Below are 26,399 nucleotides of genomic sequence, written 5' to 3'. Positions count from 1 at the left end.
CGCCAGGAGTAATTCCTGAGTGCAGAGCCAGGAGTAACCCTGAGCATCGTTGGGGTGTGACCCAAAAAGCAAAAAAAAAAAAAAAAAAGAGAGAGAGAGAGAGAGAGAAAGAAAAACCCAAATCAAACTTGGTACTGCCTGGTTCCCAGCATCTCAGGGGCCCCAAACAGCAACTCATTGTCCGGGCTCTGAATTTGCTTTGTTTTGGGGGTCACATCTAGTGATACTCAGCACTTACTCCAGGCTCTGCATCGGGGGTCACTTCTGCTGGGGTTTGGTGTACCATATGGGGTGCCAGGGATCACAGCTGGGTCAGTCACGTGCAAGACAAGCGCCCTACCCTCTCCAGCCCCACAGACTCTGAATGTGATCTATCCATCCTGCTTGGCTGAGTGTTGCCAGGAATGATTTGGTCAGAGGGGTGCCCACCGTTGTTTTGGAGTGATTGTGGGTCCTCCAAAATCAAGCCAACCAAAACACCACACTATTTGATAGAAATATTTCTTTGGTCTACTCCCTGCCGGTGCTCAGGGGTTTGGCCCCGTGGGGCTCTGGAGGCGTCCCACAGTGCTAGGAATTGAACTAAACCTGGGCCTTTCACATGTCAAGTATGTGTTGAGTTGAGGTACTCCCAGCGCTTGCTACAAACATTTCTAAGTGAGGTTCAGCATCTGATATTTGAAATTGTTCCCAGAAAATCTAATCTTCAGATCAAGCTGAAAAAATCACTGGTCTGAATGAATGAGATCCACATGTAAATAAAGTGGATATTTCTGTGTTTGTCTGGGGGCCTTACCTGGCAGTGCTCAGGCTCTGCACTTAGGAATTACTCCTGGTGGTCTCAGGGGATCATATGGGATTCCGGGGATCAAGCCTAGGTTGGCCATGTGCAAGACAAATGCCCTACCCACTGTACTGTCACTCTAGCCTCAAAGTGTTGCCATATATATTACTGTCACTGTCATCCCATTGCTCATTGATTTGCTCGAGCGGGCACCAGTAGCATCTCCATTTGGAGACTTGTTGTTACTGTTTTGGCATACCGAATACGCCACAGGCAGCTTGCCAGGCTCTGCCATGGGGGTGAGATACTCTCAGTAGCTTACTGGGCTCTCCGAGAGGGGTGGAGAATCGAACCCAGGTTGGCTGTGTGCAAGGCGAATGCCTTGCCTGCTGCGCTATCGCTCCGGTTATATATATATCACACATACATATATATGAAAAATTCTTTCAAGTTACTCATTTAGATGTGTCAAGTAAGGATGGGGGAGGTTTCGTCGATGATTGTGTCTGAGGAGAATCCTTTGTTAAGCCCATTGAGTGGATGTGTAACATGTGCCAAGTAAAGGACTTCTTCCTCTAACATGCTTAATCTGCCTCCTCCCCACCTCATCCGCGCCCATGGCAAAACAAGTTAAAAAAGAAGCTTCTCTGTCTGCACTCACACTTCATTTCATGCTCTACAAAATGTTTTCCAGCCTGTGCTCATGACTCTCTTCTTCACAGCAGCTTCAGCAGAGTCCAAATATTCATCCCCATCCACCACTCACTTGCTTCCCCACTCTTTTTGCTATTATTGCTGTTGTTTTGGGGCCATATCCAGGGTTGCTCAGTCCTTGGGATGTGGGGGCCACTTTCAATGGTATTCAGGGGACTATGCAGTGTCAGGGATCAAACCAGGGACTTCATGGGGCTGGAGCAATAGCACAGAGGGTAGGGCGTTTGCCTTGCACGCGCGGCCAACCCGGATTCGATTCTCAGCATCCCATATGGTCCCCTGAGCACCACCAGGAGTAATTCCTGAGTGCAAAACCAAGAATAGCCCCTGTGCATCGCCAGGTGTGACCCAAAAAGAAAAAAAACAACAACCAGGGACCTCTTGCATGCAAAGAATGTGTTCCAACCCAGTCAGCTCCTTCCAGGCCCTCTTTTCCTGTTCTTATTAGCCCTCTCTTTCTTTCTCTTCTCTGTTCTTTCCTTTCTTCCTCTCACCATGTGTATGTGTGTGCATGTGTTTTGATAACTCTCCTTCTCAAACTTTGGTACATCTATACAATGGAATACTATGCAGCTGTTAGAAAAAAGGAGGTCAAGAATTTTGTAGTCAAGTGGATGGGCATGAAAAGTTTCATGCTGAGTGAAATGAGTCAGAAAGAGAGAGACAGACATAGAAAGATTGCACTCATCTATGGTATATAGAATAACAGAGTGGGAGACTAACACCCAAGAACTGTAGAAATAAGTACCAGGAGGTTGACTCCATGGCTTCGAGGCTGGCCTCACGTTCCGGGGAAAGGTCAACTCAGAGAAGCGATCACCAACTACATTGTAGTCGAAGGCCATGTGGGGGAAGGGAGTTGCGGGCTGAATGAGGGCTAGAGACTGAGCACAGCGGCCACTCAACACCTTTATTGCAAACCACAACAGCTAATTAGAGAGAGAAAACAGAAGGGAATGCCTTGCCACAGTGGCAGGGTGGGGTGGGGGGGAGATGGGATTGGGGAGGGTGGGAGGGACACTGGGTTTACGGGTGGTGGAGAATGGGCACTGGTGAAGGGATGGGTTCCCAAACTTTGTATGAGGGAAGTATAAGCACAAAAGTGTATAAATCTGTAACTGTACCCTCACGGTGATTCTCTAATTAAAAATAAATAAATTTAAAATAAAATAAAATAAAATAAAATATTCACAACATCCAAAAAAAAAAAAAAGATAACTCTCCTTCTCCTTGCAATCCCTCTCCCTCTCGCTCACGCACTCATCATATGCAAGTCACATGGAGTCAGCTTTGTGAGTTGTCTGAACTTTTCCTCACTCTGGAAATCAGCCATCCCATGACCACCACCCCCTTGCAACTGTGCCACTGAATCCTGGCATCTGTGCCAAGAGCAAGCCCTTTCGGTATGCCAGGGTGCAGACTGACACCGAGGGACGCTCCCACCTGGCCCCAGATAAGAGAAGGGTGGGGACCAGCACTATAAACGGACCCGTCCTTCCCCTGGCCCAGATCCCAGGCAGCTCAGCCACATCAGCCCATGATGAGCATGGCCATGCGTCTTGGGATGGTGGTCCTGGCCTTCGCTGCCCTCCTTGTCATGGACAGGGGTGAGTGGGAGTAACTGCATCCTTTTTCTGTGGCTTGGTGGCAGTAGGTGAGCTTGGGGTGAGGACAGAAGCAGGGCTTGGGGCACCTCCTGAGGTCTTAGTTTTCTGCATAGACTCTTTTTTGAGGTTGGCGGGGAGAGCCTGGCTCATTGTTCAGGGGTCACTCTTGGCAGTTCTCGGGAACCATGTGGTGCCGAGGTTCCAACCTGGGCCTCCCACATGCAAAGACTGTGCCCCAGTTCTTTGGGTTATTTCTGCAGCCTCCTGCTTGTCCTTCCATCTGCAGCCTTCCATCACGGCAGGGAAAGCCCTGGGCTAGGAGAAAGGAAGCTTTGATTCAATTCTGGATTCTGGCCCAGAATTTTGAATAAAACCCTCCCTTCCTGGGGCCCTCATTTCTTCACCACCTGTGGAAGCAGAAGACTATCTACCCTATCTACCTTCTTCCCCCCGCCCCTGCCGCTTTTTGGGTCACACCTGGCAATGGTGAGGGGTGACTTCTGAGTCTGCACTCTAATTATTCCTGGTGGTGTTTGGGGGACCATATGGGATACCGGGGATCAAACCTGGGTTGGCCGTGTGCAAGGCAAATGTCCTACCTACTGTGCTATCTCTCCAGTCCGTCTGCCTCGTGTGGTTTTGAGATTCAGTCTTGTGAAAACACTAGCTGTCTGCTTGTCTTTATTGTTGAGTAGTAATCGCTTATAGGTAACATTGCTATCCATTGCTTATATGGTAGCAGAGTTTATTCACCCATTTTTCTGTCGAAGGACATTGGAGCCATTTCCAGTTGTAGCCATGATGTCACAGAAAGGCTGTAAGCAGTAGGCGGATGGGCGACATTTTCATCCTGATGCAAACACCAGGGGTAAACGCCAACCCTTGGAAGACAGGCAATTGCTACCTCCCTCCCTGGGGACTCTTGGAATAACCTCCCCAGCAAAGCTTAAGCCGTTGCGCCTTGAACCCCTCTAGAGATGGCACCTGTTCCACTCCTGCAGTACTTCCTTTATTGATACAAAGCTCCCACCCAGAGGAAATTCTGGAACCCACATCTGCTTCACTGCGGGCCCCAGGCAAAGATGGGCTCTGTTCTGTAAGGTTAAGAAGACCTTACTTCTTTCATTTTTTTCTAATAAGTGAATTAAATTTGTTTACATAGTAGTTAAAATCATCACTGTATCACTGTCATCCCATTGCTCATTGATTTGCTCGAGTGGGTGCCAGTCACGTCTCATTCGTCCCTGTCAAGTTCAGGGTCAGGGGAATGAATGAGGCCCATTATTAAAATCATATAACAATTAATTGTCACTTTTATCAATTTATTTTTCGATAAGAGCTTATAACTTCTTGAACTGGAGCCATAATTCAGAGGGTAGGGCATTTCCCTTGGAGGAGGGCGACCTGGGCTTGATCCGTGACCATATATGGTCCCCCGGGCACCTCCAGGAGGGATCCTAAGTGCAGAGCCAGAAGTAATCCATCAGAAACACTGGGTGAGGTCCCAAAATCCAACACCCCTCCAAAAACACAAAAAAACAAAAACACAAGACCTTATGACTCCCTTGGGCCCAGGATACTCCTTCAGGAAGCTTCTTGTCCCTGTCAAATTTTCCTAGACCCTCCACCCTACCCTGTGCTGTTAACTGTGGCTCCGCATCCACCCAGCATGCTCAGACATCACGTCCTATGAGTACTGGAAGAGCCATGGGTCGATCAGTATGTTTGGATAGAGCTGGCCCTGGAGCCTGACATCCATGTGCACATCCCAGCTTTGCCCTTACTCAACTGCCTTTGCCCGAATCTAGTCTATGGCTTGGCCGAGTTCCTCAGGAATCTGACTGTTGTTGGAAGGTAGCTTATGGGGAGTGCCCTGAGGAAGACAGATGAGAGGACTGTTGACTAGGGCACAGTGTCATAGAGGTCTCCAGGGACCCTAGTGGTGTGCTTTGACGCATGGGTGACAGGTGGTGGCATTCTAAGTAGGAGTGAGGGGTTTGGGTCATTGTACTCTATTTTACTGGCATTGGCTATGGGCTTTTTCCTGAGAGATGAGACCTTGGGTGACACAGCATGCACCCTCGCACCCTCGTGCCCTCCCTCCCTCCCTCCCTCCTTCCTTCCTTCCTTCCTTCCTTCCTTCCTTCCTTCCTTCCTTCCTTCCTTCCTTCCTTCCTTCCATCCTTTCTTCCCTCCCTCCATCCTTCCTTCCCTTTCTCCCTCCCTCCTCCCTTCTCCCTCCCTTCTCCCTCTCTCCCTCCCTTCTCCCCCCTCCCTCCCTCCCTCCCCTCCTTCCTTCCTTCCTTTTCTCTCTCCCTCCTCCCTTCTCCCTCTCCCCTCCCTCCCTCCCTCCCTCCCCTCCTTCCTTTTCTCCCTCCCTCCTCCCTTCTCCCTCTCCCTCCCTTCCCTCCTTCCCTCCTTCCCTCCTTCCTTCCTTCCTTCCTTCCTTCCTTCCTTCCTTCCTTCCTTCCTTCCTTCCTTCCCTCCCCTTCCCATTTTCAATTTGCAGCCACATCTGGAGATGCTGGGGTGACACACGACTTTTTTTTGGGGGGGTCACTTCCAGTGCTGCTCAGGGGTCTGCAGTGCTGAGAATCAAACCTGGGACCCCTGTAGGCAAAGTGTATGCTCAGCTTGTGCTACTGCCCTATGCTGAACTTTATTATTTTCTTTCTTTCTTTCTTTCTTTCTTTCTTTCTTTCTTTCTTTCTTTCTTTCTTTCTTTCTTTCTTTCTTTCTTTCTTCTTCCTTCCTTTTTCTTCCTTTCTTTCTTTCTTTCTTTCTTTCTTTCTTTCTTTCTTTCTTGTTTGGGGGCCACACCCGACTCAGGGGTTACTGAGTAACTGCGGGGTTATTCCTGGGTCTGCACTCAGGAATTACTCCTGGCAGTGCACGTGGGACCATATGGGATGCCAGAGATTGAACCCAGGTCAGCCGCACACAAGGCAACGCCCTACCCCCTGTACTATCGCTCCAGCCCCTCAACTGTTTTGTTGGCTTTCTGTTTGTTCAGTGTCACATCTGGGTCTGTGCTTAGAGGTCCTCTCTGGCAATATTTGGGGGACCCATCCGCAATACTGGAATTTGAACCGGTGCTCTGGCTTGCAGGCTAGGCAAGCAGCTTCATCTTCGTACTAGCCCTCCTCTGGAGGGATCCCCTTTATTTATTTTTTATTTTTTTTGCTTTTTTTTGGGGTCACACCCAGCGATGCTCAGGGGTTACTCCTGGCTCTGCACTCAGGAATCGCTCCTGGCAGTGCTCGGGGGACCATATGGGATGCCGGGGATCGAACCCGGGTCGGCCGCGTGCAAGGCAAACGCCCTACCCGCTGTGCTATCGCTCCGGCCCTGGAGGGATTCCCCTTTAGAAGCAGCCTTAGGGGCTGGAGAGATAATAAACCGGGTATGGCACTTGCCTTGTACATGGCCAAGCTGGTTTTAATCCCTGGCACCCATTTGGTCCCCTGGGCCCCAGCAGGAGTGATCCCTGAGTGCAGAACCAGGAGTACCACCAGGGGGGGGCAAAAAAAAAAAAAAACACAAACCCACTACAAAACAAAACAAAAAAAGATCCCCACCTGGAGCCTGAGTTGACATCTTATTTTTTATTGTTTCTTGTTTGTTTTTTCCCCCCCTTTCAGATGTGTCCGTGTCAGCAGGAAAGCTCGTTTTCTCGAGAATGGTAAGGCAGCCTCTGGTGATTCTGGCCTTCCCTTTGCAGAAGGAAGTCATGTCCATGGGCGGGGGAAGCAGCACTTCTGAGGGCTAGGTGGCGGAGGGTGGTCCTGAGTCCACCGGATGAGTCCTCCTAGGCCGAGCAGTGAGACCCCGCCCCCCACCCCACCCAGGTTCACTGGGACTCAACCCACCCCCTGCTTTGTACCCTGCACTCCCGTGAGGCTCAAACCCAAGAGGCGGGCCTAGAGCACTGAGTGCCCTGGGGGGAGTACGCCGCCCCCACCCCTGTCAGCAACATCCCCATCTCCGCTCTTCACTAGGGAGAGTGAACACGAGTTTCCCCTGGGCCCGGACTCTCCCTTGGTCCTGGAGCTGATGCCCGGGGCATCCTCAGGGAGTGGGTTTGGCCTCCTGGAGACCCTCAGCCCACCCTTCACATGCCCACCCTTCACATGCAGCTCACCCTTCACATGCGTAAATGAGGTCCCATCTGGCATCGAGAGCCCTAAGACATCACGGGCGTTATTCCAATAGTCCCGTGCATGAAGGTTTATTTATTTATTTATTTATTTTACTTTTTGGGTCACACCCAGCGATGCTCAGGGGTTACTCCTGGCTTTGCACTCAGGAACTACTCCTGGCGGTGCTTGGGGGACCATATGGGATGCCGGGGATCGAACCCGGGTCGGCCGCATGCAAGGCAAATGCCCTACCCGCTGTGCTATCGCTCCGGCCCCATGAAGGTTTATTCTTTACCGAGGAAACGAGACCGAGGGTAGGAACAAATGTGTTGACACACAGCTTATGGAGGGTGGCCTTACTTCTGCTCCTCCTCACCTTACCTCCTCACCCCACACCACCTTCTTCCTCGCCCCTCCCTGTCCCAAGCCTGCCTCGGTAGGTAGTGACCTTGACCTCTGGCCTTGAGGAGAGTCCTGAGCCCCATCCCATTCTCCACTTCTTCCCACACCCAGGACCTGCGAGGGTACGCTGTGGAGCCCCCGAAAGAGGGGCCTCCTGGGAGTGAGGGGGCAGCTCTGGAGCTGGGACAGCAGCCCGGGTTCTAGGCAGCCTCTGAAGAACATGAACCCCTGCCCAGGAGTGTGAGGGCATGACTCTGGTCCATGCACGATCCCAGGCTTGACCACAGGTCCACCCCTGGCTGTCCATCCCCAGGCCCCACGGACATATCCATACATACGTATCCAGTAGACCTGCCAGAAGCCCCGGGGGCTGGCTCCATGCCCACTGGGGCCTTTGTTTTCATTTGGGAGCTGCACCCAGTGGTGCCCAGGGATTGCTCCTGGTGGGCTCCAGAGACCATACGGGGTGCCGGGCATCAAACCTGGGTCAGCCACGTGCAAGACAAGCTCCCTGCCTGCTGTACTCAGGCCCCAGGGGCCACCCCTCCTCAGCTCTCCTCCAAGTAGGACCCCCAGATTCTTCCTTGCCGTCTCGAATCCCTGAGTGCTGTCCACCACCCACAGCCCGTCTGTGAACACATGGCGGAGTCTCCATCTTGTTCCCCATCAACCAACATGGTCTGTGGCACGAACGGGGTCACGTACGACAGTGAATGCCACCTCTGCTTGGCCCGGATGTAAGTTCAATCCCCAACTGTCCCTTCTGGCTCTCTTGGGTGGGCTCACCAATCTGAGAGGGGTGAGACCTGACTCGCTTGCTCCTTTCCCCACACTCAGCCTGACAGGCCTCCCACAGTGAATGCAAAGGGTTCATCAGAGAAATGCATGCTTCCCCACAGGATGGCAACTCGGTGACAGCGGCTGTGGGCAGAAACCCTGGGTTTGGTTATTTTTGTTTGTTTGTTTGTTTTTTGGTTTTGGGTCACACCCAGTGATGCACAGGGGTTACTCCTGGCTCATGCACTCAGAATTACTCCTGGCGGTGGTCAGGGGACCACATGGGATGCTGGGAATCGAACCCGGGTCAGCCAGGTGCAAGGCAAATGTGTGCTACCCACTGTGCTATTGCTCCAGCCCTGTTATTTGTTCATTTATTCCTCCAGTCAACAATGACCTATTATTGGATCATTATTAATAATGACGTGCTTGGCACAAGGGAGTGAGCAGAGCATAAGTCAGCGTCACTGGCCTCCTGGTGTAGACTCAGAATGAGAGGGAATAAATCTGTAACCAATCCCAACACAGACGAAAGGCTCAGCCAGGGCACTCCGGGGCACCCGGGGTAAGGGGAAGGACTAAGGCAGGGCAGCCTTCAGAGGGGAGGTGTAGAAATAAGCTACGGGGCCAGAGGTAGGGCAGGGATTAGGGTGTTGGCCTTGCATGTCGCTGAACACATCACAATTTCCACACTACTCGGTTTCCTGAGCATAAACTGGGACAAATCCACTCCCTCCCTGCCCCGAGAGGAAATTATTCAGGAAAGAGAAGGAAGAGGAATGGGGAAGGTAATTCCAAGTGCAGAAACAAGTTCGGAAAGCCCTCGAAAGTCAGTTTGTGTTTGAGGAGATCTACCATGTTGGATAAGCAGGAATATGAAGTTGAAAGGAGAGGGAGGGAGGTGGGCAGGGCTGGAGCACGGCCATGGTCCAGGGGAGCACCTCTTTGCCTCAAGTCTTCAGAGGCAGGACGCTCGAGCTGGCCACGGCTGAGATGGAAGGGCGCCCGGAAGCTGCCAAGCTCCCGAGGTGTGGGGCACCATCCTTACTCAGACAAAGGCTGACACGGGAGCCCCGTGGTGGTTACACGGGTGGGGAATGGGTGCGCTGGAGACCGGGAGGAGGCGCTTTGCAGCAGGTCTGTGGAGCTGAGCCTCCGGCTCCTACCAGCCAAGATGTGCCAGACCTGCACAAGCCAGTGCCCCGGCTAGACGCAGCTGGAGCCTCAAGGGACATCGAAACCCAGAAAGCGGAATGGGGGCTGGGGGAGGTATGAGGATGTTTCCAGGCCCCCCAGTCCCCTCCTGCTCTGTGCACAGCTGGGTGGGTGGGGCTCAGAGGGAGCCTGTGTGTGTGTGGGGGGGGAGCCTGGCCTCAGGGCACCAGGAGGGGGACAGTTCTTGAGGTGATTTCACCCTGTCTTCTGTGACCCTAGGAAAGCCAAAGAGGACATCCAGATCGTGAAGGACGGCCGATGCTGACTTCTAAGCAGCTATGCAGCTTCAAGATGGAGCAAAGTGGCGGGATGGGAGCGGGTGTGACTTGAAATAAAGATCCAGTCCGAGCCAGCCCAGTGGGCCGTGTCTTTGGGGGTTCTGGGGAGGCAGGGGTCTGCAGGGGTGGGTGTCCCCATCTCCTCCCCATTGCTGCTGTGCTCCTTAAATAACCCTGACACCTGTCCTGCTTAGATGTCTGGGGTGTCCAGAGCTGAGGCCAGCCCAGCGGCAGGCCTCTGCTCAGCACTCCTGCCAGCTCCCGCCCGGCCTGTCACTGGGGCCAGGAACCAGGGTGGGCGCAGGAAGGTGCTCAGAGGCGGAGCGTGTGTGTCAGTGTGGGTGTGGCTTCAGTGACCGGCACAGAGACAAAGGTCAGTACGTTCGGCTGTGGGTGTGCATGGGCCAATATCAGTCTTTTTTTTTGGGGGGGAGGGGTCACACCTGGTGATGCTCCTGGCTCTGCACTCAGGAATTACTCCTGGTGGTGCTTGGGGGACCATATGGGATATTGGGAATTGATCCCGGCTCGGCCGATTGCAAGGCAAATGCCCTACCCACTGTGCTATTGCTCCAGCTCCCAACATCAGCCTTGGGAGGGACCCACACCCCAAGTCTGTCTGTCTGTCTGTCTGTCTGTCTGTCTGTCTGTCTGTCTGTCTGTCTCTCTCTCTCTCTCTCTCTCTCTCTCTCTCTCTCTCTCTCTCACACACACACACACACACACACACACTCCCAAACATGGGGGACATTTAGGCAGGACACGCTATACTGCTGATACAACCCATGTTAAAATACTGGGTTAGGTCTGCGGTGGCCGACAACCTTCACTGTCCTGGTCCCCAAGTATCCCCGTGGCAGGTACCTCCAGCGCCTTTTGCTCTTTTGGATCAACTTCCAATGACTGTTAAACACATTTCTGTCTGATACAGCCACAGGGTCACACTGCACATGCATGCACTCACACAACCATCCACAGGAACACATTCCAAAAATCCCACTGATGCCTGCCCTCAGCCTGTGGCACATCCAATGCTCCTGATAAGTGTTGGAGGGTCGAGAGGGTAGAAGGGCCGGGCCAGGGCAGAGCAGGTTCCTGCGGACTCTGGGTCCTGCTCCAGAAGGAAGGTGGCGCAGGTGGGTCTGCTGAGCGACCAAGCTCCGGAACCTGGGCAGCAATCACTACTGATTCACGCATACAGAAACCCAGAGGCCACCCCGAGGCCCTTTTCATTGGCCACGAGACACACTTGTTTTCACCTACATGGTGAGGATGCTACAGCAAGACTGGCTGTAAGACCAAAAACCCAAGACAGTCCGTTTCTTTCACACATGGACTATGTTTTTGTGTTTGTTTGTTTCGGGGGGAGTTGGGGCACACACCTGCTGTGCTCAGGGTTCACTCCCAGCAGTGCTCTGGGAGAAGCCCAGATGTAGTCCTGGGGAATGAAGTCAGGCCAGCCATACGTAGGGCCAACACCAACTCTCTCCAGCCCACCTATTATGCCACACTCTATGCCCTTTTTACATGGTTTTTCACCCTCATCAGTTTCCATCTCAGGACTCAAGGCTCCAACTCCAGCCACTGTGGCTACATTCTGTGCCCTAGAGGTGAGGAAGGGCAAGGTTCCTTCCTCAGCTCTGTCGTGCGGAGATGGTATAACCTTCATCTCCCAGCCCATGTGAGGCTTAAACGACTACTACAACTACAGGCCTCAGAATAGCAGCCGGCACACACCCTCCAGGGATTTACTTGGAGGTGGGACACTCCATGCCTCAACCACAGACCCCGGCCTCCCTCACCTGCCCCACGCCAGCTTGAGAAAGGCCTCCTGAGACCTCCCGGCCGGGGCCAGGCAGGCTCACGGGGAGGTGAGCACAGGGCCTGTGAACCAGCAAGGAGGGCTGTGCTGGAACTAGACCTCAGCGCGTGTGCTGCGTGGACGTGGCCTGCAGGGACGCCCACTCACGCTCGGGAGACAATGCGCTCATCACAAGAGGCCTCGTGCCGCTGACCTCCGGGCCAAGGCGCCTTCTCCTGGGGCCAAGGAAAACACCCTAAAGACAAACGAGCCGGACAGACTGGGCCGCCGAGCACCGGGAGGAGACAGCACAGAGACACAGAAGAGGAGGGCCACTTCAGGCTGCAAAGGCGATTCTTGTTGACTGGGCACAGATGTGGGCATAGGAAAATGGGCAAGCATTCCCCAGCAGTCCTGGGGAATCAGTCTGGGGATTTCTGTTCCAGACGGGGCAGAGGAGGGGGTAGAGTTCTTCGGCGGGGGCCGAGCCTTGCCCCACTCACCATGCTTGTCTGAAGTCTGTGGACTATAGTCGCTCTGTTTCCTGGCAAATGGTCTGCTCCACTGTATCACACTCAGCTAGAAATGCCTACAAGACAAAGGGACAGTGAGGGTCCACCCATACTCGTCAACCTCCTCTGGGCCAGGCCCTCTGCAGCTGGCCTTCGGGGGCGCCCACAGGGTGCGCTGCCAGCAGGCTATGCTGGTGGGCAGGACCCCCTGGGCCCCATGCTTCCAGTGGGACTGGGGTTTCAATAATGCTCACGGGCAGGTTTCTCAGTCAGGGATATTCTCTGGGCACCTCGGGTGTGTGGAGGATCCATGGCATGAGACCAGGGGGCCAACCAGTAGGAAGGGGTGGCGGGCGGGAGAATAGGAAGGAAATAAGGTCGAAAAGGGGCCACATTAGGAAATAAGTTGAGAAGAACAGCTTGAGATAACACCCTTCCAAAGGGGAGAGGACAGGTCCTGTCTCGAGGCCACTGTGCTGCAAATGCAGGGTTAGAAGGGCCAGTCCATCTAGATGGTGCCTTCTGGAACCAACTGGGTCAGCCCCGCCTGCTCTCCAGGGAAGACCCCTAAACTGTCCCAATCCAAACAAACACAGGCACATGAAAGGACTCTTCCATTCTAGGCTAATGCAAAAAAACAAACAGTAAAGCCCGTGTCATACACATCTCAATCCTACTGTGAAAACACACACACACACACACACACACCTGCCACCCTCGACCCCACAACTCACCTGAATCTTAACCACCAAACTCTTCCTCTTCAGTCTACTGTCCTTGAAATTCTCTGGTAGAATCTATAGGAAGGTAATTCTCAGAGACAGTGGCAGGAGAAGGTCTCTGCCCATAGTACATCAAACAGGTCCCAGGGGACCATGAAATGAGATATGTTTTCAGGGTTCAATTCATTTCCAAGACTGGATTCTCCCAAGGCCCTTTCCCATGAATCTCCGCCCCTCCCAAAGCTCCTTTTGCTCTACACCCGGCCCATGGAGGCTACCCTGTGCCAAGGGCTCTGACCTGGCACTGTTTCCTACCTGTGGATTCTATGTCCTGGGCAGACCCTGTGCCCACAGTGGCTGGAAAGCACCTTCTACTTCTTTTTCACTACCTTGTCTCCCCGCCCCCTGCCCCCCAACAGAGTAGGCCATACTCAAGGAGGAGACATCGGTCTGGAGACACTGTCCAACACCTGTAAAAAGGGGCCTGGCATCAGCGGTTCCCAGTATGAGAACTGCCGGGTTCTGTACAGATAATGCGCTTAGTGGACACTCACAGGAGTTACACTGTGTTTCTCGGACCACAAGTACCTGGGAACACTTGGGTCCCAACCTCATGACAATTACAGAGCCTGCCAGCATAGAGAAGAAAATAATAATAATAATAATAATAAAAGCCTCATATTGGAGAGATGTGGAGTGACTAGAAATCGAGAATTGTCTTATCTTGCTGTGTACTCACCCGGGACCTATCAGGGGCCGGCAAAAGTACGGCTCAATATCCCGAGGTGATGGGGCAGCTCAGGTGAGCAGAACATTCACCCTAGAGCGAAGCTAAGTGAACTATAGCCAAGGGAAACTCATTCTTCTCCGCAGAGTAATTACCAGCGCATCAATCTCCTCCAAGATCTTCATAAATTGCTCGATTGTAGCTTTGACTCTCCTGCTGAGTTTGCAGAGAGCTTCGGCTCGTATATCTTTGACCAGAAAACCCTGTGGAGGAGGATTACACCATTGCAAGGGCCGTCGGGGCTGGATGAGAAACAACTAGTCGAGGCACTGACAAGGTGGGCACAGCACGCTGGGCCAGAGCTCAGACCAACAGCTTCAGCTCTTGGCAAAACCGAGAGAGAGGCTGGCCCGGAGTCAACCCAAGCACTGAGCCAGGCCCTCTGCATGGCCTCTGGGGGCTTGCAAATACCTGAGACCCTGCAAGCCAAGCAAGCGCGGTGGAGCCAGAAGCATGCAGCCCCCAGACAACAGCACACAGCAGGTGCTCAGGGCTCGGTGATGAGAGGGCCTGGGCTTGAAGCCCGGTTGCCACTGACTGGCTGATGACCTCCAGGAAGCTATTTATCTATAGCACGGTGCCCTTGATTTTTCCAAGGCATCATACAATATCATCCCAAAAGATCGCTGACTTCAGAAGGGGGAATATTTGTAGATGCTTAATTTAATTCACCACATAGATATGTGTCAACAAATGAGCAGCACTTGGCTGTGGGGAGAGCACGGACGCTGGGTCGCACTGCATGCTGGAGACCCAGAGGTCAATCCCTGGCACCATGCGGTCCCCCAAGCACTGCCCAGAGCAACCTCTGAGCAGCAAGTTGAAGTAGCACCTGGCACCTTTGGTGTGGCCCAAAACCAAAACCAAGTCACAAACACACATGTGATGACACTTATTCTTGTCCGTGTGTGGTGCCAAGGAATCGAATCCAGGGCCTCATACACGCAAGGTATGTGCTGTGCCAGCGAGCCAGAGGCCTGGCCCACAATACATAAATACTATTTTTTTTAAATCTGTTTTGTATTTGGGTCACACTGCCAATAACAGGTAGACAGCAGGTATTGCTAAGGATATTTATCAAACTCTAGAGTTAAAGATGCAGATTTGATTTGAGGGGAAAGCTTTCTCCGTACTAGCCAGCAATTCCAAATCAAAGAATTTATTAAGTACATAGTAAGTTTTGAGGACTGTGGTCACTTTTATCTGGGTGGGGGAAGTTACTCCCAGCAGTGCTCAGGGACCACAGGGGTCCTGGAGTGTGTGTGAGCAAACCTGGAGCTGGCATGAAGATATGCGTTCCACCCTTTAAACCACCTTCCCAGCGCAGTATGATTATTTTTGTAGGGAGAGTTATACCCAGTGATGCTCAGGATTTATTCTTGGCTCTGCACTCAGGAATTACTCCTGGTGGTGCTCGGGGGACCATCCAGAATGCCAGGGATCAAATCTGGGTCAGCCTTGTATAAGGTAAACACCCTACTCGCAGCACTATCACTCCAGCCCACATGATCATTTTTGATGACATAGGAAATGTTCAACTTTTTTATTCAACAGGAAAATAATTCACAAAGCAGTACAGCATTATAGCATTTTTCTTTTGTTTGATGGGGAGTGTGGGGGGAGGTGTGGGACACAGCTTGTGGTGCTCTGTACTAGGGGATCACATACAGTGCCAGGGATCAAACTGGTATCAGCTGCATGCAAGGCAAGCACCCCCTAGTATATTATATTCCCCAGCCAAAAAAGCCAATATTTTTTAAATGGAAAAACACATTTCACTCTTTAGTAGTTATAATAGATGAATTGAGCTTGGAGGTAATTCTTAGTTTCCCCCATATTCTTCATTTAACACCTGGAGCTGGGGATAAAGCTCAGCTAGAGCATGTCCTGTGTTGGGGAGGCTTTGAGTTTGAGCCCTGACACTGCAAACTCCCTGCTACCCCACCCACCATTACCACCAGGGGTGTCCCCCAACAACTAACAACCAACTCCCCCATGCAAATGTCCAAACTGTATACACTACTTGGACTGGAGCCATACCACAGCGGGTAGGGCGTTTGCCTTGCACGCAGCTGACCGGGATTTGATTTCTCCTTCCTTCTCGGAGAGCCTGGCAAGCTACTGAGAGTATCCCACCCACACAGCAGAGCCTGGCAAGCTACCCATGGTGTATTCAAGATGCCAAAAACAGTAACAAATCTCACAATGGAGATGTTACTGGTGCCCGCTAGAGCAAATCGATGAACAATGGAATGACAGTGACAGTGACAGTATACACTACTTGTGTAATTAAAACACAAGCATAGGGGCCGAAGCGATAGCACAGCGGGTAGGGCATTTGCCTTGCACGCGGCCGACCCGGGTTCGATCCCCGGCATCCCATATGGTCCCCCAAGCACTGCCAGGAGTAATTCCTGAGTGCAAAGCCAGGAGTAACCCCTGAGCATCGCTGGGTGTGACCCAAAAAGCAAAAAATTAAAAAAATTAAAAAATTAAAAAATAAAACACAAGCATAAAGACATTATAGTATGAAACAGTGGGGAAGGGGGGACCTATGTGTAGGGGCTACTCATCACCCGGTTGGTGATGGGGCTACTTAGTACCCCATTACCTACATACGGAATTGAGTAGAAAGGTCCCAGTATACTCTCTCACACAGAGTAGGCTCGACCTGGACCATCTCTGAAATGGAATGTACACTATCTTGCTAAGCACGTTATTGCAGGTGAGAATGAGAGACGCTACCTATGGCACAGCAGATGCATTTCTAAGGGAACAAGTGGATCCAGCAAGGGCTTGAAAGAGACAGTGACAGTGGCCAGAGCAATAGTACAGGAGGTAGGGCGCTGGTCTTACACACGGTTGACCTGGGTTCAATCCCCAGCACCCCATGTGGTGTCCCCAGCCGTCAGGAGTTAAGACCTGAGCACCAATGCGTGTGGTCCCAAAACCAACCAACCAACCAACCAAATAAAAAGTGACAGTGACAATGATCCTGAGAGCATACCCAGTATGTGTTTGGCTTAAACTACTTCGTTCAGTCCTGTAAGGGAGAGATACCATCGTTACTCCCTCTCTGAAGAAAAGGAACCTAAGACAAGGCAAACTTGCCCACAGTAACAGAAAGGGTCAGCATATAGATGCCACTGTAATGAATGAGTCTGACTAGAGAGGCTGGTCTGGAAACTGCAACTGTTAGAGCTCAACAAAGTCTGACAAGGTGGAAGGTCCAAGTCTGTCAAGAATTACCTGCTGGAGTCCAGTAAGGTCTTCATTCAGTCCTTCCAGCTGGCCAGATATCTTGTCCACAGACTTTTCCAAATCTTTCAACTTCTTTAGTTCCACCTCTTCTGGGTTGTTCTAAAATATTTAATAAAATGAAGTAAATGATAAGGAACAATAGCTTCCATCGGGAGTGGTGCGGGGGGGGGGGGGGAACAACATCTGACTACAATTTAGCTCATCCAAACAGAAAATAGTCTTCACAGGTCAGCTTTTTAGAAAATAGGTTGAGGGGAATATAGAAAAGGTTTTTATAAGATAAGGGCTGTTTTCTATCTACAAAGACTCTAGACTAGAGAGAAGGCATCAAGTAAATATGTGAAGGTATCACAGTCTAGATTCAAAAACATGAGCCTGGGCTGGAAAGATAATAGAGAAGTTAAAGCAGTTGCCTTGTACGCAGCTGCGCCTGGTTCAATACTTCGAATCCCAGTACTGCATACAGTCTCCTGCCACTGCCTGAGCACAGGAACTGCTGGGTGTGTACCCCTGCTCCCCACCCCACCACTTCCTGAGCAGAGTCACAAGAACTGCTAGGTGTGTACCTCTTGTCCCCCCAAAAGAGTTTTGAACCAATCCAGGTACTGGATTCTATTTTAGCTGATACCCATAGACAAAATACAGCCTGAAGCAAACATAGATTACAGTAAATATTTATGAAAAGTCCAGAAGAACAAGACAGGAGAAAAGTCTGCCATTCCTTTCAGTGGAATTCCTTCCTACATCCACCAATTGAGCTCTGCCATTAAATGTGATAATGATGGCGATGATGACCCTATTGACTGAATATTTCCCTCTATGCCAAGGTGCCATCCTAAGCACTTCAATGGTACTAGTGTTTTAAGTCCTACAGCAACCCAGTGAGGGGGGTACTGTTTGAGATGATGAAACTAAGGTTTAATGTATAGTAACATAAGGCTGTTACTTATGGGAGCTAGCAGAGCTGCTCTTCAATTTTTGTTTATTTATTTATTTGATGCCACATTTGGTGATGCCCCTTACTCTGAGCTCAGAAATTACTGCTGGAGGTGCTTGGAGTACCATATGGGGTGCCAGGCGTCAAGCCCAGGTTAGCCACATGCAAGGCAAATGCCCTACCTCTTTACTATGGCTCTGGCCTCTCCCAGAGCTTCTTAAACACAACTTTTCGGTTCTGACCACTGAACCCAGCACCATTCTCCCCAAGCTAAGGTACTGAAAGGGAAAAAAATCTAGAATAGTTCCATCTTTCACCTAACCAAACGGGTAGCCAGTAACAGCCGTTTCCTGCTCTGACCCTATTCAAATTGTTTGGCCCACGTTCTCTGGGCCAAAATCCTAAACCCATTTCTTTTTTAAATTTTGTTTGGGGACCACACCCAGTGGTGCTCAGGGCTTACTCCTGGTTTTGTGTTCAGGGGTCAGTTCTGGTGGGGCTTGGAGGACCCTATGCTCTGATAGGGACTGAACCGGGGTTGGGTGTGTGCAAGGCAAGCGCCTAACCTGCTGTACACTCACTCCTAAATGCATTTCTTAGAAGTCCCAACCTGGAGCAGACTTTGTTTTTGCTCATCTCTGCCTTCTCTCCACTAGGAATCAGTCATCTCTTTGAAGGCAATGGCAACTTCTTTTAGGGTCACACCCAGCGATACTCAGGCATTACTCCTGGCTCTGCACTCAGGGATTAGTCTTGGTGGTGCTCAGGGGACCATATGGGATGCCGGGGATCAAACTTGGGTCAGCTGCGTGCCAGGCAAACGGCCCTACCCGCTGTTCTATTACGCCGGTCCCTGAAGGAAACTTATGACCAACAATCCGACAGTGTCACATGAGGCCATGCCAAGATCCTCTCTCTTTACTCCAGGAGCTATCGTCTCTATTGTCTCTCTGTGACCAACTGGCTTTTTGTTACTCAGTTCTTTGTTTTTTGGAGGGGGATGTTCAGGGCCATCCTAAGGTGCTCAGGTGTGCTGCTTTCAAGGCAAGAGTCTTATCTGTACCTCAGCTCTTTGGGGGTAAACCTTTCTTTCCAGCCAAACACTTTAGTAAAAGGGGTGAAAGGAAAATGGCTCCAAAGGGGCTGGAGCGATAGCACAGCGGGTAGGGCATTTGCCTTGCATGCAGCCGGCCCAGGTTCGATTCCCAGCATCCCATATGGTCCCCTGAGCACTGCCAGGAGTGATTCCTGAGTGCAGAGCCAGGAGTGACCCCAAAAGCAAATAAATAAACAAATAAAATTTTAAAAAATTAAAAAAATTAAATCAGGAGATATTTGACATTTAAAAAAAATGGCTCCAAAATACTTGCTCGGAACATTCATCTTTCTAATCTTCCAGTTTTATTTATTTAATAAATTGCTCTCTTATAAATCCTCTTCCCAAGTGAGTAAAACCGGTCTCAGGCATGATTTGAACTGAATGGTATCTCCCCACCAAAACAAAAGCCACCTTACTGAGATAAGCCAAGCATTCCTGATCCCCAGAGCCAAAAGCCCTAACCAGCAGGAATAGAGGACACAGAACAATAAGACAGGCGCTATCATGAAACAAATGGAGGAAACGACATTGCTGTAGGGAGAGCTATTTCACTAATGATCACTGAATCTGGGCCCTCAGTTTGGCCTTTAAAATAGACATATAGCATGCTACAAGAAAAAAATGAAATCATGCAATGTGCAGCTATGTGGGTAAAACTGGAGGGATCTTGCTGAATGAATTCAGGCAGGTGATGTGGACAGATACAGAATGACCTCATTCACATGTGGGACATAGATAAGCATATTGAGGGAATAATAAATGGGCCAAAGAAACAAACTGTGAAGTGGTCTACAGAACTGAACCTAATTACCATGGTGGGGGTAACCCCGAGACAATGGTGGAGGGAAATGGACACTGCTGGGGGTGTGTGGCTGGACCATCATATGCATGAAACCCTATTACGGTGTTGTAAACCATGGTGACTAACGTAAAACTAAAGGGCCAGAAAGTCAGGGCTTGCGTTGCACACGGCTGACCTGGGTTTGTTACCCAGCATCCCACATGGTCCCCTGAGTACCTCCAAGATTAATTCCTGACTGCAGAACCAGGGGTAACCTCTGAGCACCACTGGGTGTGGCCCAACCCCCACCCAATAAACAAACAAATAAAAGGCCAGAGAGTACAGCTGGTAGGGCCCTTGCCTTGCATGTGGCTGACCCATGGTTGATCCCCTAGTACCACATGTGGTCCCCTGAGCCCCACCAGGAATGATTTTTGACTGCAGAGCCAGGAGTTAGCCTTGGAAAGCCCTGAGCACTGTTATGAAACCCTCCCTCCTCCACACTAAAAAACAAGAAGCCCCCCTCAAAATGCACCTATACTAAAATTAAAAAACAATACAGATTAGATACAGACCCCCTGCACTAGGATAATATTCATGAAGCACTCCATATACTTTTTTTTCCCCTTCTTTTTGAGTCACACCTGGCGATGCACAGGGGTTACTCCTGGCTCTGCACTCAGGAATTACCCCTGGCAGTGCTCAGGGGACCATATGGGATGCTGGGAATCAAACCCGGGTCAGCCGTGTGCAAGGCAAGTGCCCTACCCACTGTGCTATAGCTCCAGCCCCCACTTTTTAAATTAAAAAAAGGGGATAAGAGTGAAAAACAACAACAACAACAACAAAATAAAAGCATGTAGAAAAGACTTTAGTGATCTGACTGTAGTACTCTCGTTGGAAAAGCAATTTACCTTCTTCCCAATTAACATGACCCGGCATCCATCTTGAATTCCAGCTGCTGACAGCGGTTGTTCCAGATCCTTCAGAGATTTTCCTGAAAAAAAAAAGAATGGCACAACACTGAAAATAAGTTTTAGTGAGAGTATGAGAAAGACAAATGTTCATAAATGAGAGGAGAAGCTGGGGGCCAGGGCTATTAGTATAGAGGGCTGACACTTGCCTTGCACATGGCCAACCTGGGTTCAATCCTCCGCACCCCATACAGTCCCCATAGCCCCACTAGGAGTGATTCCTGAGTACAGAGCCAGGAGTAAGCCCTGAGATCTGCTGAATGTGGGCCAAAATCACACTGTCACATACACACTATCCTCCCATTGTTCATCGATTTGCTTGAGCGGGCACCAGTAACATCTCCATTATGAGACTTGTTGTTACTGTTTTTGGCATATCCAGTATGCCACAGGTAGCTTGCCAGGCTCGGCTATGAGGGCGGGATACTCTCAGTAGCTTGCCGGGCTCTCTGAGAGGGATGGAGGAATCGAACCCGGGTTGGCCACGTGCAAGGCAAACGCCCTACCGGCTGTGATATCGATCCAGCCCGGGCCCAAAACCAAAAAAAGGAAAAAGAAAGAATAGATTGGTACAACCTTTAAGAAACGTACCATGATCCAATACTCTCATTTCAGATACTTATCCTAAACAAGTAATGGGACATACGGCTGTAAAATAACCAATGCTTTTCAGTACAACCTTCATTACAAAGATTAATGACACATTGGAACCCTAAAGGTTTCTTAGAAATTAAAGTTCCTTTTAGCAGGAAACTTCTAAGCCACCATGTAGGTGATTCAGTGTCATAAAAAAAAAAAAAGGTCAGGTCTGGGATGTGGCCCTTCAGTACAGCACTTGCCATGCGTGCATGAGGCTGTGGGCTGGTCTGCGGGAACTGCCAAAAAAAAGGTTATAAAAACTGTCCAGTCAATGTCCCAGTTTTGCCAACTTACACACACACACACACACACACACACACACACACACACACACACACGAAGCCACACTCTGGGTACCAGGACCAAAACAAAAAGATAAAATGATAAAACAAAATATATTAAAATATTATGAGGGTTTTTATGTGGGAGAACATTATCTCCTTTATGCTTCCTTTTACTTTCAGATCTGGATTTCAATTATCTCTATAATCCTTTAAAAAAAAAAAAGAGGAAAGTAAGGAAGGGGCTGGAGACAGAACAGGGATAGGGCACTTGCCCTGCATGTGGTAGAGTCAGGTTCAATCCGAGGAACCCCATATGGGTCCCCTAGCCCCACCAGCAGCAATCACTAAGCATATAGCCAGGAGTAAGCCCGGAGTGGGGTGTGGCCCCAACCCCACCCCCCAAAAAAAAGATCAAAACGGAGTGGGGGAGTGTTGGGGTATACCAACAGTGCTCAAGGGGCCACAAGGGACCAGTATTGAACCAGGTCAACTGCATGTGAGGTAAAAGCCTAACCTCTGTCTTTTCTTTCTCTCTAGCCCCTATAATTTAGAAGAAGTTTTTAAAAAGGGAAGACAATCAATGGCTGAATAAATAGCAGTACTCCTACATTGTTTAAAATAAAAAAAGGAAATACAATGAGGCCGGAGTGATACCACAGCAGGGCACTTGCTTTACATGCGGCCGACACAGGTTGGATCCCTGGCACCCCATATGGTCCCCTGAGCATTGCAGAAGTCATTCCTGAGTGCAGAGCCAGAAGGAATCTGAGCATTGCCAGGTGTGACTCAAAACCAGTAATAATAATAAAAATAAAATAGTTAAATGAAAAATAAAAGGGAAAGACAAGGGGCCAGAGATACAGCTCCGCAGTGCAGTGCATGTGACACATGTATGAGACCCTGGGTTCAATCCCTGGTGCTTGCCCTCTAACTCCCCGCACCCCAAGAAAAAATAGAAGGAGTGGCTTCATGATCAGGAATTCTTATCACTAAACTCTTTATAGAGACTGGTATCGAGTGGAATAAATCTGGGCGCATCAGATAACTGGAAAAATTGGGTCCCCAAGAGAAAGGGTGGACGGAGGCTGCGGAAGGGCAGGAGAGTGGAATCTCGACTGGGCTGCACCATCAGCCCCCAAGTGTTCCTCTGCTGCACGGGGCCGAGCATTGGACACCTGGCACTGCCCATCCCGACTGCTGTTCTCACGGAGAAATCGGATGCTCACCAAGCAGAGACTACGAGCTCATCGGACTCCTAGTACAAAGGGTGAGGAAAAGTGGTGGTAGGTACTCCACGAACATCCAAGGATCCCACTCAGCCAGGGAAGACTACCTGCAAATTTCAGTCGGCCTTTCCTCTGCCTTCAATACTAACACCTGCCCAGGAGCTTGACTGTCTCAACAATGAAACCCACCAAATTTTAGCTGAAGAAACGAACAACTGAATACATCCAAAAAGGTGAACGAGAGAAGGACCAGAATGTGTGTGCTTGGCGTCTGAGCACTCTGAGTGCCACCCTCAGCCTCGCGTGGTCCCCCAGACACCACTAGGAAAGCCACCCTCGCCCCATGCCATCCCCACACACAAAATCACAAGAACTATTCCCCGTTTGAAAACCGAATTACAGCATTAGGCAAGGTTATATGGTTCTGGACCTACCCCTGAGCAACGAGAAACAAGGGCTCAAAGCTACAAGAAAAACACCTACCCTTAAATATGAGTTTCTGACAAGACACTGGGACCCCTGTGGCCTCTTCAACAACCTGGGCCAGGTCTCGGAGAACCGGTTCACTGCAACCCTCCTTGGGAGTGACGTGAAGGTTGTGCTTCTCATTGCCTGCGGAGAGCAAAGCATTGCACGGAAACTCTTTTCACAGAAACTGACTCTTCATTCGCCTTCCAGGACCGGTCCGTATGCTTCCTACCCCAAATGGCCTGCCCCCACACCTGCCAAGCGTTCCTATGGTGCCCCACGCAAGGCTTGCTTCTTATTATAACTGCACTAGTAAAGCTAAGCATTTGTCATGTGTGGGAGGGTTGTATTACTTCAGGCAACAACTTAACTTTCAGAACAAACATGAGATAGACACTACCTGTATCCCTGATTTCAACGATGAGCTGTGAGCTCTGTCTAGTTAAGATCTGTCTCTGGTAGAGTCCAAACCTGACATCATGTGAAAAGGCCGTACTTCCCACTCAAGTTTTCTGTCTCCCGTGTCTTCATCTCCCTTTACACTATGCTGTCTGCTCGTCTCCCCTGCTGTCATGGGCAGGAGACTGTTTTTCCTTCTAGTGCACTGGGTATAGCTGCACCTACACGGTTGGTGCACCATAAAAAAAAAAAGATAGACGGCGGCTGGAGAGATAGTACAATGGGTAAGTAGCACGTGGCTGACCTGGGTTTGATTCCCAGCAACCTATATGGTCCCCCAAGCATTGCCAAAAGTAATTTCTGACTGCAGAGCCAGGAGTAACCCCTGAGCATCACTGGGTATGGCCCAAAAACAAACAAAAAAAAAAAAAGGAAAAAAAGACTGATGAATGAATACAGTCCGCAGAAAATTTCTTTTTGGAGCTGCAGTGCTAATTCTTTTCCAGTAAGAGGCCTGTATCTTGTTCATGACTCCAAGCCTTGAGTCCGCTTAACAGCCAAGTGAAGTCAGCAGTGCTGGTGTTACCAGCCTACTTCATAAAGAAACCAGATGACTAGAAAGGAGGCATCCCAAGGTCACTCGAAAGGGTAGGATGGGGGCCAGAGAGTCCAGCCTTTAGTGCCGTGACTCACACGAGGCCAATCTGGGTTGGATCCCCGGTATCCTGTACAGTCCCCCAATGCTACCAAGAGTAACCCCTGAGTGTAGAGCCAGGCATGATACTTGAGCTCTGTCAGGAGTGATCCTAGTGCGGAGCCAGGAGTGATCCCTGAGCACAGGGTCAAAGTGATCCCTGGTTCTTGGTGGTGGAATATGTGCACTGGTGAAGGGATGGGTGTCCGAGCATTGTATAACTGAGACTTAAACCTGAAAGCTTTGTAACTTTCCACATGGTGATTCTATAAAAGAATAAAAAATTAAAAAATAATAATAAAAAAACAAAATACAGAAATTCAAAAAAAAAAAAAGAGTGATCCCTGGGCGGGGCTGGAGCAATAGCACAGCGGGTAGGGCATTTGCCTTGCACTGTGGCTGATCAGGGTTCCATTCCCAGCATCCCATATGGTCCCCTGAGCAGCGCCAGGGGTAATTCCTGAGTGCAGAGCCAGGAGTAACCCCTGTGCATAGCTGGGTCAAAAAAAAAAAAAAAGTGACCTCTGGGGTGAGAGCAATAGTACAGTGGGTAGGGCATTTGCCTTGCATGCAGCCCACCCGGGTTCAATCTCCAGCATCCCATATGGTCCCCCAAGCACCGCCAGGACTAATTCCTGAGTGCAGAGCCAAGAGTAATCCCTGAGCATCGCTGGGTGTGACCCAAAAAGCAAAAAAAAAAAAAAAAAAAAAGTGATGCCTGAGCTAGTTTGGAGTGATCCAGTGAGCTAGTTTGGAGTGCGGAGGCAGGAGGAATACCTGAGCATGGAGTCAAGAGTGATCCCTAAGCTCAGTCAGGAGTGATCCAGTGCGGAGCCAGGAGAGATGCACGTGCGGAGCTAGGAGTGATGCACCCCCCCACCCCCAGCGGTCCTGAGCATGAAGCTGGAATGATCCCCAAGCACCGATCAGTACTAACCCCTGAGCGCCGTCAGGAGTAATCCCTGAGCACTGAAGCAGGAGTGATCCCCGCGCACCGATAGGTTCTAGTCCCTGGGCACAGTCAGGCGTGATCCCGGGCCAGAGTGCGCTTCCGAGGCGCACGTGGCCGGAACCAGAGACCCGCCGGCCCTTGGCCGACCAGCCCGGCGCCCGCCCAGCCGCCCGCGCTCACTGTGGGTGACGGTCACGCTGAGGCCGGCTGCGGCCATCTCCCCGCTCCTGTCCCCCTCTTCGGTCAGGGTCACGTCTTCCGTCTGCGTCACCTCTTCCTTGAGGATCACCGCTTCGGTCTGGGTCACCTCTTCGCTCCGGGAGGTCTCTTCGCTCCACGACTGGACTTCTTCGCTCCGGGCCGTGCGAGGCCGGGCTTTCTTCTTCACCCGCGGACGGCGAGCGCCGGCGGGGGTGCTCCCGGGGGGCCGGACATTGCCGGCGGCCACACTCTGGACCGACGACCGCCGAGGAGACTGACAGTGCTGGGGCTGGAGCTCCGACGGGCGCGGCTCCCGGCCCGGCCGAGGGGCGCGCCGCCGGTGGCCCTGCAGCTGCCGGTCGCCTCGAAGTCTCCGCCCGGCGCCGTGCTCCGCCAGACCTGCGCCTGTTGACCGCCCAGCGATGGGAGCTGAGCCGTGCGCCCTTCGCAAGCCCGCCCCGCCGCCTGCCGTAGGCCCCCGCTCGGCCGCTGACCCGGGCTGCGCCCCGCCCTCCACTAGCCTACGTCCCGACCCTACACAGGCCCCGCCCCCTTGTTTCGCGGAAGCCGCCTGGGCCCCGCCCACCCCGCCCCGGCCCCCGGGCTGTGCCCCGCCCTCCACTAGCCTACGTCCCGCCCCTACACGGGCCCCGCCCTCTTGTTTCGCTGAAGCCGCCCTAGCAGGCCTCGCCCGCCCCGTGCAGGCCCCGCCTTACTCGCCTTAAGCCACGCCTCATTTCCGGCGC

The 26,399-nt window shown here is 51.2% G+C and overlaps 2 protein-coding genes across 2 annotated transcripts; one reads left to right on the top strand and one right to left on the bottom strand.

Annotated features, from left to right (window-relative positions):
• The first annotated feature begins 3,040 nt into the window (after nucleotides 1-3,040).
• Nucleotides 3,041-9,903, top strand: SPINK4 (serine peptidase inhibitor Kazal type 4). Its single transcript, XM_055123501.1, has 4 exons — nucleotides 3,041-3,105; nucleotides 6,747-6,787; nucleotides 8,271-8,383; nucleotides 9,858-9,903. The coding sequence occupies exons 1-4, from the start codon at nucleotides 3,045-3,047 to the stop codon at nucleotides 9,901-9,903; spliced, it is 261 nt and encodes an 86-aa protein (XP_054979476.1). The 5' UTR covers nucleotides 3,041-3,044.
• Nucleotides 9,904-12,053: 2,150 nt separating this feature from the next.
• On the bottom strand, nucleotides 12,054-26,185 carry BAG1 (BAG cochaperone 1). The gene is made up of 7 exons (XM_055136649.1): nucleotides 25,633-26,185; nucleotides 23,423-23,551; nucleotides 20,731-20,813; nucleotides 16,988-17,098; nucleotides 13,834-13,941; nucleotides 12,964-13,026; nucleotides 12,054-12,306 (listed from the first exon to the last, which is right to left on the bottom strand). Exons 1-7 carry the CDS (start codon nucleotides 25,667-25,669, stop codon nucleotides 12,244-12,246), a joined length of 594 nt encoding a protein of 197 aa, XP_054992624.1. The 5' UTR covers nucleotides 25,670-26,185; the 3' UTR covers nucleotides 12,054-12,243.
• Nucleotides 26,186-26,399: the final 214 nt, after the last annotated feature.

Source organism: Sorex araneus, chromosome 1 (assembly GCF_027595985.1).
Source record: "Sorex araneus isolate mSorAra2 chromosome 1, mSorAra2.pri, whole genome shotgun sequence".
Taxonomy (NCBI): domain Eukaryota; kingdom Metazoa; phylum Chordata; class Mammalia; order Eulipotyphla; family Soricidae; genus Sorex; species Sorex araneus.
The sequence above is the reverse complement of the archived record's forward strand: the minus strand, read 5'-3'. Positions and strand labels throughout refer to the sequence as shown.

What these genes read in the sequence shown, in the direction of transcription:
- BAG1 (XM_055136649.1), bottom strand. Translation starts at nt 25,669, where the DNA reads ATGGCCGCAGCCGGCCTCAGCGTGACCGTCACCCACA. An exon ending in TCAGAAACTCATATTTAAGG is followed by an intron (nt 20,814 to 23,422) that starts GTAGGTGTTTTT and finishes TTTTTTTTTCAG; the next exon opens with GAAAATCTCTGAAGGATCTG. An exon ending in TCATGTTAATTGGGAAGAAG is followed by an intron (nt 17,099 to 20,730) that starts GTAAATTGCTTT and finishes TAAATATTTTAG; the next exon opens with AACAACCCAGAAGAGGTGGA.
- SPINK4 (XM_055123501.1), top strand. Translation starts at nt 3,045, where the DNA reads ATGGCCATGCGTCTTGGGATGGTGGTCCTGGCCTTCGCTGCCCTCCTT. An exon ending in CCTCCTTGTCATGGACAGGG is followed by an intron (nt 3,106 to 6,746) that starts GTGAGTGGGAGT and finishes CCCCCCTTTCAG; the next exon opens with ATGTGTCCGTGTCAGCAGGA. An exon ending in AGCTCGTTTTCTCGAGAATG is followed by an intron (nt 6,788 to 8,270) that starts GTAAGGCAGCCT and finishes CACCACCCACAG; the next exon opens with CCCGTCTGTGAACACATGGC.